General features: G+C 49.3%; 1 protein-coding gene across 1 annotated transcript; it reads right to left on the bottom strand.

The window, feature by feature from the left end:
- Positions 1-2,246: 2,246 nt before the first annotated feature.
- Positions 2,247-11,152, bottom strand: LOC119957817 (olfactomedin-4-like). The gene is made up of 5 exons (XM_038785947.1): positions 11,084-11,152; positions 7,715-7,867; positions 6,678-6,887; positions 4,628-4,778; positions 2,247-3,732 (listed from the first exon to the last, which is right to left on the bottom strand). Exons 1-5 carry the CDS (start codon positions 11,123-11,125, stop codon positions 2,936-2,938), a joined length of 1,353 nt encoding a protein of 450 aa, XP_038641875.1. The 5' UTR covers positions 11,126-11,152; the 3' UTR covers positions 2,247-2,935.
- Positions 11,153-11,450: the final 298 nt, after the last annotated feature.

The following is an 11,450-nucleotide window of genomic DNA, read 5'->3' as shown; positions in this document are numbered from 1 at the left end:
AGTGGGACAGAGAGAGATCTGAGAAGGCATTCCCAGGCAGCGGCAAATACAGGCGGCAGAAAGATGTCACAGGACACAGTCTCAGGTAAGGTGCAAGGTTGCAGACCCAAAACAGATCTGATAAAGCTGGGAGAATGAAGCAGAGAAAGGGGCTCCAGGTTAGAGGTAGACATGTCGGGGGCAGACTTGAAGTCAAGTGGTCTCACAAAAGGCCCGAAAGATCTGCGAGGTCAGCTGAAAGTGTGAGATGCTGTGGGCTGTCGGGGTAAATGCACCCTTTGGAGCAGTACAATTCTGCTTGACATGGCCGAAGAACTCAAATTATGGCTGGAGGGTGATGATCCTTGGAGATCCAGATGAAAGGAATCTCAGAAGGTGAGTATGAAACCCTGGAGGTGGATCCTTGTTGAAACCGCCTGAGTAGAATCTGCTTGGTCAGATCTGCCATTTAATTTGGATTGTGCAATATGTGACCATAGTTCACCTGTTATTTCGCATGAATATTAGAGTACAGGATTGATAACATAAATTGTTTTATCTTTGTATGTTTGTGTAAAGAAATAACTATATAAAGTGATAATTTGAATCATTTTCTGGTGCAATGTACTGTATCTGGTGCAATAGAGTTAATTTTTCTTGTTGAATAAATGTTTTATTCTTTGTCTTAAATGTTCCCCAGCGGCCTCCTGTGAATTTGTTCAGTAACTTTCCTTCAGGATTTCTATCAAGTTAGGATCTATCAAGTTAGGTTTCACTCTGGGATCTGGCTTCTCCAGTATTAACAGCAGTTGGGATTGTAACAATCTCAACAGCAACACTGCAGCAACATGGGGCGATATTGTCTCAGCCCGGGGCCGGGCCGGAGAATCCCCGCCCGATGCTGGCGCGCGATTCTCTGCAGAGCGGAGAATCGGCGCCATTAGCGCTGGCGTGGTTGGTGCGGCGTCGGTCGGGGGCCACTCTACGGCGCCCCCCCCCCCCGAAGATTCTCGGCCCGGGATGGGCCGAGCGGCCGTCGTGAAACCGCCGCCGTACACACCTGCTCCCAACCAGCGGGAACTCGGCGTGGAAGGGTCGGGGGGGGGGGGGCGGCCTGTGGGAGGGGTGGAGGGGGGGACGGGTGGGATGGGTGGAGATGGCCTGGCCCGCGAACGGGGCCCACCGATCGGCGGGTTGGCCTCTCTGGCTGGGGGCCTCCTTTCCTATGCACCGGCCCCACTGTGCCATGTTTCATCGGGGCCGGCACGTTGAAGGAAGCCACTGCGCATGCGCGGATCCCGTGGCAACCCTGTTCGCACCGGGATCAGCAGATGGATCGGCGTGAACCACTCCAGTGCCATGCTGGCCCCCCCCTTTTATGATGGCGTGGACACTCTGTCGCGGGATTAGAGAATCCCACCCATGGTATCAATGTGTTTCACAAAATAGACCCAATGAATAGTCACCACCTATTTAAGAGGTGCAAGTTAACCCCAATTAACTGACTCAGTCCCGTTCCTATTTCACATCGATCTGATGCACCTTGGTCACATTATCCAAAAACACGGCGTCACTTTTCACATGCACATGGACAGCACCCAGCTCGAATTGACCACCTTCTCCACTACCTGTAAATTATCGTCCAACTTCCACCAACTGGATGTGCAGTGAACTGTGGCAGATAAATATTGGAAAGACAAAGTCATTTGGGTGGAGTTTGGTGCCCAACCCGAGGGCGACGATGGTGGGGGGGGGGGGGGGGGGGGGGGGATGTTGGTGGGCAGGGACCCCCAATGCCTTCCTGCCTGCACCTTGGTTAAGTCCTTGGCGAGAAGTTATGGTGGATGGCCTGCCCACCCTGCCCAATAACTGAGGGTCTTAAATGGCGAATTAATGCCCACTTAAAGGTCCTCATCATGGTGCAGCTGTTATTAACGCAGATACGAGCATGAGAACTGAACACCGGTATATTTGATTGCCGCACCCAGTGGGTCATAAGGAACTCGGTGCTTGATTGAGGGACCCAGCATTGGGCGAGGTGGGGGGTAGGGAGGGGCTTGGGGACCCACTCCACCACCAAGACCACCTATTTCCATCTCCAAAGCACCACATGACTCCCATCCACCTGCTCTCGTTTGCAGCTGAACTCTCACCTATTCATTACCTCTGGACTTGATTATTCCAATGGACTCCACTACGTTGGGAAGAAAGGGATAAAAAAGCGATGCTTAGAATAAGAGAATAAAATGATTCACACAACCCACCACTTTGTAGATGCTGCATTTTATTATTACATTTTTAAAGAATTCCAATATAAATCATCAAACAGAATCTGGTCCAATTATTGAAGTTCATTATCAGGGATAATAATTCATGACAGAGACAGAAAAAGAATTAACGCAACAGACAGGAATGAGTCTTGTATTAAACCACTTTCTCCCTCGAGTGAGGTTTTTACATTCTGTCCATCCAGCTGGATAATTGTCCAGATATCAAACGGACCGTCGCATCCAGAATTATTCTCACAGACAGGATGTTACAAGCATTCTGGACGCAAACCTATTCACAGTCACTGTATCACTTGTCCAATACTTGAGAGCATTGATTACATGAGAGCTCAGTCCAAATACACCTCAGAAAACACATGTCAATCTCCTGTATTTCTATAACCGTTCTACCAGCTTTATTGCTGTTTCGAATTTCACCCATTCTGGGTTTAGTTGATGTTCCAAAGCCGTACATTGTAACATCAGCTTCGCCACCCACCAGCGATAACACAGCGGTTAAACTGTGGTGGTAACAAAAGTATAACATGGCATCTAAATCTAACCCGAGATTCAAGGCCAGAAATTCCCCTATGCACCCAGATTCCCCCAGTGATTTGTAAACCCAGTTGATCAGTTTGCTAATTGTTAAAATTGATCTGTTGATTTTACTGTGGGATGTTACCTGGTTGTTACTTAGGTTTAAATATCACATCGTAAGTAATCTGGTAGCCATCGTTGTACACATAGAGTTTGTGATCAGATGGATTGTAGTTAACATTTTGTAGTTTCTCCAAGACTTTACCCAACTTTATAGAAACCGCACCCTCTTCCCCAGTTCTGGTGTCAAACATGTGGAAAATTTCCTCAGACCGTAGGTCCACTGGCCGTATTGCATACAGCACCCCACAGATCATAAAGGCGTTGGTCGCACTAGGTTTAAAGAGCCTAGTCACCCAAGTCCTTTCCACTGTGAAGGAGGTCACATTGATTTTACCAATAGCCACATATCCAACGTTGGCTTCAGGGCTGTAGATGACCCACAGGCCGGACTCGTCGACAGCGAAGTCCATGTCTTGGTATGTGACACCCGTATAGGAAAACCTGTTGTTGTAAGCTGCACCTGTAAGAATCTGTCTCTGTATTGTGTTTGTGTCTATGTTAAGCCTGCACATGTACCGAGTATTGTACTGGTTGTAATAGAAGTATTTGTCGTACAAAACCATTCCACTTCCCTGCCCGTAATAAGGAGAAAGTGATTCTGTTGTTGGATTTTTGTAAAGCAGTAAATCATCGTGTGAATGATAGAGTCTGAAGGAGTAAATTATCCGTGCATTTGTCTCGAGCGGTGCTACCCAGTACTCCATTTCACTGGAGTTTGAAGCTGGATCTGTGCCCCATCCTCCATATTTATAACTAAATCCTCTCCAGTTCAGCTGTACCACGACGGGATTGGATATATTAAGAAGGCCGTTATGATCACAGCTCCCTGTTTGAAAAATAGTAAACTCGAGTTCAACGTTGGGTGTACACATTTTTTCAAATTCAATGTTTCAATTCCCAATAATGAGCTGTTGTAATTATTGTGACATTACAGTGATTATAGTACAACTCAGGACCACGACAATGTCTGTAAAGTATTTTTTAAAATGTCAATTGTAACTATTTTAGTTTGTGTAACATTTCTAATACTTTTTTAATTCTTTGTCACAGAATTTACAGTGCAGAAGGAGGCCATTCGGCCCATCGAGTCTGCACAGGCTCCTGGAAAGAGCACCCTCCCCAAGGTCAACACCTCCACCCAATCCCCATAACCCAGTAACCCCACCCAACACTAAGGGCAATTTTGGACACTAAGGGCAATTTATCATGGCCAATCCATCTAACCTGCACATCCTTGGAATGTGGGAGGAAACCGGAGCACCCGGAGGAAACCCACGCACACACGGGGAGGATGTGCAGGCTCTGCACAGACAGTGACCCAAGCCGGAATTGAACCTGGGACCCTGGAGCTGTGAAGCAATTGTGCTATCCACAATGCTACCGTGCCGGCCATAATAATTGTTTATTGTCACAAGTAGGATTCAATGTAGCTACTGTGAAAAGCCCCTAGTCGCCACATTCCGGTGCCTGTTCAGGGAGGCTGGTATGGGAATTGAACCCGTACTGCTGGTAGTGTTCTCCATTACAACCCAGCTATTTGGCCCACTGTGCTAAACCAGCCCCTGGTTATAGATTAATGAATTCGCATCTGCACATTCAGAGTGATGTCATTAGAATGCGTGTGTTTATTAGCGGATTAATGATCCCAAGTGAGTGACATCCCTCCCTCTTTACCGAGCAGACTTGTGTTCCTCAGTCACCATTAACTGTGATTAACTCACCGTAGTCAATGGAGGTAGGGGTTTGTGAATGCCGATGTTCCTCACAGTCCTGTAGGCGTTTCTTCAGCGTCGCAATCTCTCGGCGGATTGCCAGCACGTTGTGCTTATCGTGCGACTCCAGCTGGCTGACAGCTTGGGACATGTTCAGAATCTGAAATACACGCGGCGTTTAAAGAGAATCGTGTTTGGGTTCACAGGGACGGGGGGGGGGGGGGGGGGGGGGGGGGGGGGGGAGGCCATTCAGCCCCTCAAGCATGTTCTGCCATTCAATGAGATCAGTGTCGATCAGTAAACTAACTCCCTTCTTCCCCGCCTTGTTTCCACAACCCATAATACCGTTAAATAATAAAAACCTATCGCCGTCGGTTCTGAAGTTTTCATTGATCCTCCGCCTTGCCAGCTTGTTCAATGAGACGTTCCGAGATTTGCATTCCCATCTCGGTGAAATGCTGCCTGGCATTATTCCTGAACAGAACAGGTGTCATTTGAGGTTGTTCCCCCTTATTCCGGACTCCCCCCCCTGCCACACTTACAGTTTGTGCCCTGTCTAACTTCTCAATTCTATTGATCATCTTAAACATATCAGATAATCCCGTGCCATTTGATGGAAAAGTCTCAGCTCAAGGTGGAGCTCGAATCAAGGGAGGGGGAGGGGAGTTTGGAAATTCCAGAGATTGGCACCCTGGTGGCTGAAAGCGGCACTGCGGGGATGAGATTATCGAGAGGCCCCACCCCCTGGAAGTGTCATCCTTGGCAGGGGGAAGTGCCGCCCTGGCATCACAACCCTTGCCAGGCAGCAGTGCCAGGACATTGGCAGAGCATGTCACCCACCCCCCCTCCCCCCAGGGATTACCTTTGTGACTCAAGCAGCTTCTCCTCGCTTGCTTCACGTTTTCAAATAACTGTTGAAAACGTCACGTCACTAAGGGAGGGATTCTTGATGTGGGGGAGGGTGGAGGTGTGGCAGGGAAGGCCTTAAGGGCCTGTAAATGTGTTAAAATGCATTTAAATGCGGTTCCCACCCTCGTTGCGTAGGATCATCGAATTTACAGTGCAGAAGGAGGCCATTCGGCCCATCGAGTCTGCGCCAGCTCTTGGAAAGAGCACCCTAGCCAAGGTCAACACCTCCACCCTATCCCCATAACCCAGTAACCCCACCCAACACTAAGGGCAATTTTGGACACTAAGGGCAATTTATCATGGCCAATCCACCTAACCTGCACATCTTTGGACTGTGGGAGGAAACCGGAGCACCCGGAGGAAACCCACGCACACACGGGGGAGGATGTGCAGACTCCGCACAGACAGTGACCCAAGCCGGGAATCGAACCTGGGACCCTGGAGCTGTGAAGCAATTGTGCTATCCACAATGCTACCGTGCTGCCCACATCACGGGCGCGGGGTGGAGATAATCATGGAATGAGATCCCGCTACTGAGATTCTCGTTGCCGTAGTCTCGTGATATTTTCCACCGGTTTCGCCATTTTTGCCCATGGCGAGTGCTGGCAGAACACCCCCCCACCCCACCCGACTGAGTCGCTAACGGTTATTGTTACTTTGTCCCTTTAAGCCTGGCCTCTTAGGTATGTCCAATTAACATTGCTGCACCATCGACAACCCGCAGCTTTCAAAGTACCTCCCCAAATCTCGCCATCTCACCTGTAAGCGTCTCCTCAAATCCTACCTCTCACCCCTCCCAAATTTCTCCGCTCACTATCACATACTTTTTGACTGACTTACAGGTGTGTGTGTCGCTGGCCGGGCCAGCATTTATTGCCCATCCCTAATTGCCCTTCAGAAGGTAGTGGTGAGTCGCCTTGAACCGCGGACAACTCTCCTATGAGAGCCCCTTTGGGATGGTCCACTCCTTAAACGGGGCTTTATCAATGCAAGTCATTCTTGTGGCAACGAAGTCCCCTCCCTCAGGAGAGGAATGCTCTCCAGCCGGTTCCTCTGGTGAATCACTGCTGACCAAAAGCTGTAAAATAATCAACCAACACAGGACAGAAAAACACGAAGCGACAAACGGGATGATTTATCTCTGTCTGACCTCACTGTAAAGCTGGTCGATCATGCTGTTGCTGCCGTTGAGGGAGATCTTCAGCTGACCGGTGAGTGACAACAGCTCTCGGATCTCCAGTTTCAGCAGCTCAAAGTCCAGTTCAGTGTAGGAGCCTCCAGTCTCCATCCTCTGCACGCGTCGTGTCAGGTTCTGCAGCTTGTACGTTTGCACAGAGAGAGTCCTCGTATATTCCTGCACCTAAACGGGGCATCACAGGGAACCCACACAGTTACAGCCACCTCCACAGTCCAAAAGTGCACTGAAAATATTCTTTGAAAATGTCAAATGAAAATTTTCCAATACTAACAATTAAAATCCACTTTAATTTGTAACTTCCACCGACAAGTTCCCATCCAAACCGCATCGTGAATTTTTATAGTAATCTTATTATTGACACAGGTAGGCTTACATTAACACTGCAATGAAATTACTGTGAAAAGCCCCTAGTCGCCACATTCCGGCGCCTGTTTGGGTACACTGAGGGGGAATTCAGAATGTCCAATTCACTTAACAAGCACGTCTTTCGGGACTTGTGGGAGGAAACCGGAGCCCCCGAAGGAACCCCACGCAAACACAGGGAGAACGCCGCACAGGCAGTGACCCAAGCCGGGAATCGAACCCGTGGCCCTGGCGCTGCGAAGCAACAGTGCTAACCACTGTGTGCTAACGTGCCGTCCAATTGGAACAACATTGCCTTTCCTTCACAGAGGCTGGGCCAAAATCATGGAACTCTTTCCCTCTCGGTCATTAACAGGAACAGAGAGTAATCGAACAATCCAATGGAATGATGACATTTCTCTCTGGCGGACTAGATTACAAAAGGGTAGAAGGAAAATGCCAGCTGCACATAAACTACTCCTGGAGTTACTGTGAATGATCCTGTGCACCACACCATAAGTAGGACCAGTGCTATCCTACAATGAATGCCTCACTATTGCCCTCACTCTGTTTCTCAGACAGTAACCGTGGTTAATTAATGAGTGCAGAGTCTGAAAGAGGATGGTGTGTGTCAGTAATAAATGTACCTTGCTGATTTCACGTTGGACATTGATACTGAGCGTTTGGTATATTGTTTGCAAATATTCCACCTTTTCCACCGGGAACACATTATCAGGCCAATTCACGGAGCAAACACAGACTCCATCGCTGTCAATTGACCCATTGACACGGTTACCGTTCTGTGGACATAGAAATCAAAATTAGCACAAATTCAACGCTGGCGTGAGCTGGTCGATATCTTCACCCCCTCCCCCAAACTCATAAACCCCAGCCCCCCCTCCTCTGAACTGGGAACTCATCTTCCCCTCTCCCCCAAACTGGTAAACACCCCCCAACCCCCCCCCCCCCCCCCCCACCCCCCTTCACCCATCCCTGAAATTGTAACTTTCCTTCATCCCTCCCTGAAACGGGGAACCCTTCTTCACCCCTCCCCCTAACTGGTTACCCTCCTTCACACCACCCCCACCCCCCCGCAAACTGGCAACCCTCCTTCACACCCCCCCCCCCCTAACTGGTTACCCTCCTTCACCATGCCCCCCCCCCCCCCCCCCGCAAACTGGCAACCCTCCTTCACACCCCCCCTAACTGGTTACCCTCCTTCACACCACCCCCCCCCCCCGCAAACTGGCAACCCTCCTTCACACCCCCCCCCCCAACTGGTTACCCTCCCTCACCATGCCCCCCCCCCCCCCCCGCAAACTGGCAACCCTCCTTCACACCCCCCCTAACTGGTTACCCTCCTTCACACCACCCCCACCCCCCGCAAACTGGCAACCCTCCTTCACACACCCCCCCCCTAACTGGTTACCCTCCTTCACCATGCCCCCCCCCCACCCCCCCTCCAAACTGGTAACCCTCCATCACCCCACCCCCTAACTGGGAACACTCCTTCACCCCTCCCCTGAGCTGATAACACTGCGCCATTCCTGTCTGCAGCTGGTAACATCGCTTCCCATTGGTTACACCGCAGGAGACCATTCAGCCCCTTACGCCAGTGCTGATATCCCTCCTCCAGTCCGCTTCACCCTTCACCCCTAAAACTACAGGTAACAAATTGGCTGCTCGTTTGGCGCTGCTGCTGTTGTTTACCACACCAATAGAGACAGTTCTCAAGCAAATACACTTTACAATATTCCTTTCAGATTTATGCTTGGCCAGGATTCTACCCCCACGTAATGGGAAAATGAGCCGGTGTTTTCAGTGTCTCTGACTTATCAGGAATGTTATGGAACAATAAAAGCGGGCGGCACAGACTGGGACTATCATGCCATTAAGCCCCTTTTCATTAGTGTCACTCATTTGCCCCTAACCCTGTGATTTCCCCATCCAGACATTGACCCAATTCCTTTTTGAAATTACCTATTGAACCTTCTCCCATTCCCCTTTCAGACAATGCCTTCCAGATCACAGGAACCCGCTGAATAAAGTTGCATTATCATGTTTGTCATGTGACGTACCTTAAATCCGTGTCCTTTATTCACCGACCTCCAGGACAAGGCGGTGGTTTCTCTTCGTTTCTCCTTCTCAAATTCAAAGACTTCACTCTCGTGCGAAACGTCACGGAAAAGAGGGGGATTTCAGAATGCCCAATTCACCTGACAAGCATGTCTTTCGGGACTTGTGGGAGGAAACCGGAACACCCGGAGGAAACCCACGCAGACACGGGGAGAACGTGCAGGCGCCGCACAGACAGTGACCCGAGCCGGGAATTGAACCTGGGACACTGGAGCAACGGTGATAACCACTTTGCTACCGTGCCGCGCTCTCCTCCCTGAATCAACCCAGACTGTGGGAGCAATCTGATGTGAGAAATGAGTTTGGAAGGAGAGACACATTGACCCAAGTCTAAGCTTTCCTAAAGTACAGCATACCACTAATAATAAGCAGCTCTGATAATATACAATTCATCTGGTGAGTGAGGAGGGCAATGGGAAACCTGGCTCCCACCACCATGTCATTGACTGTACATGGGGAGGGGTGCTAGGGCTAGAAATTGGAGCTTCCTCCCATTTCCACCACCTACTATCAGCACTGAGCCGTCCCACTGGTAATGGACTAACACGGGGTAAGGGTCCCCATACCACAAACAAGCTGAGAAAGAGCATGCATAGAGCGCTCTCAGTCCCTCAAACACTACATCGTCCTGATTCACACAAACAGCAAGAGAGGCAGTTCTGGTCAATTGTGGTGCGAGATGCCCACAGTGTTACATATTGACTGGAACACCAACAATCCAGGAATGGAAAATGCTTCCATTTATATAACGATTTTCAGAACCTCCTCAATCAGTTCTGGGCCAAAGTAATAGTTTCTGAGGGAAATGCACCCAGCCAATTTACAACCAGCGAGATCCCACACACTTAACAAGAGAAATGATTTAAATAATGTTGGCTAAAGAACAAATCTTGGGAAGACACCGGGGGCAAACTCATCTTCTCCTCTTTGGAATAGTCTCATTACATCTCTTATATTTGCCTGGGAGAAGGAACAAAGCCTTGATTTAATGTTTCAAATGAAATAAGTCACCTGCAAGAGGGTAGCACTCATCGAACATGGAACTTACAGTACAGAAGGAGGCCATTCAGCCCGTCGAGTCTGCACCGACCCACTTAAGCCCTCACTTCCACCCTATCCCCGTAACCCAATAACCCCTCCTAAGCTTTTTTTGGACACTAAGGGCAATTTATCACAGCTAATCCACTTAACCTGCACATCTTTGGACTGTGGGAGGAAACCGGAGCACCCGGAGGAAACCCACCCAGACACGGGGGAGAACGCGCAGACTCCGCACAGACAGTGACCCAGCGGGGAATCGAACCTGGGACCCTGGCGCTGTGGAGGCACAGTGCTAGCCACTTGTGCTACTGTGCTGCCCTACACCTTCAAAACTGCAATGGAATTTCTGTCTTAATTCCATTCATAGAATTTACAGTGCAGAAGGAGACCATTAGGTCCATCGAGTCTGCACCGGCTCTTGGAAAGAGCACCCTACCCAAGGTTAACACCTCCACCCTATCCCCATAACCCAGTAACCCCACCCAACACTAAGGGCAATTTTGGACACTAAGGGCAATTTATCATGGCCAATCCACCTAACCTGCACATCTTTGGACTGCGGGAGGAAACCGGAGCACCCGGAGGAAACCCACGCACACACGGGGAGGATGTGCAGACTCCGCACAAACAGTGACCCAAGCCGGAATCGAACCTGGAACCCTGGAGCTGTGAAGCATTTGTGCTATCCACAATGCTACCGTGCTGCCAAGCATTTAAAGTGGGGTTTGCTCCCATTACCTCCTAACTCATCGAAGCACAGCCGATTTGAATACAGAGTGAACCTGAAGAGGAAGATTCTGAGATGATTAACATTGATATAAAATTAGAAGTCAACTTACAGACGGCAGGACAGTGGCTGCGATCAACAGAAGGAACAACATCTTCGTTCAGCTTCTCAGCTCACCTCTAAGGTGCATGCGGAGGGGAAAGGGCTTAAATAACCAACTCACCATTGCCCCTCCCCAAACTTAATGACTCATTCTTCCAAGATCAAATCAGTTGAGCAATTCTTTCTTGCTATACCCGTCTAAACAATCGAAATTCTGGTAAATTCACATCTCAAATTATCGTGTCATCTTCAGGAATGACAGTTGGTTTTCAGCCACATTTTTTATTGGCAGATGTCAACGTAAAGCTTTAACTAAACAATGTGCTTCTATATTGTCTGTAATACCAGAAATTAGGTTCCTTTCCTGGTCTCTCTAT

This window comes from Scyliorhinus canicula, chromosome 27 (genome assembly GCF_902713615.1).
Source record: "Scyliorhinus canicula chromosome 27, sScyCan1.1, whole genome shotgun sequence".
In the NCBI taxonomy this organism is placed as follows: Eukaryota; Metazoa; Chordata; class Chondrichthyes; order Carcharhiniformes; family Scyliorhinidae; genus Scyliorhinus; species Scyliorhinus canicula.
The sequence above is the reverse complement of the archived record's forward strand: the minus strand, read 5'-3'. Positions and strand labels throughout refer to the sequence as shown.

What these genes read in the sequence shown, in the direction of transcription:
- LOC119957817 (XM_038785947.1), bottom strand. Translation starts at nt 11,125, where the DNA reads ATGTTGTTCCTTCTGTTGATCGCAGCCACTGTCCTGCCGTCT. An exon ending in CAGCCACTGTCCTGCCGTCT is followed by an intron (nt 7,868 to 11,083) that starts GTAAGTTGACTT and finishes CTATGTCCACAG; the next exon opens with AACGGTAACCGTGTCAATGG. An exon ending in CCCTACCTCCATTGACTACG is followed by an intron (nt 3,733 to 4,627) that starts GTGAGTTAATCA and finishes TTTTTCAAACAG; the next exon opens with GGAGCTGTGATCATAACGGC.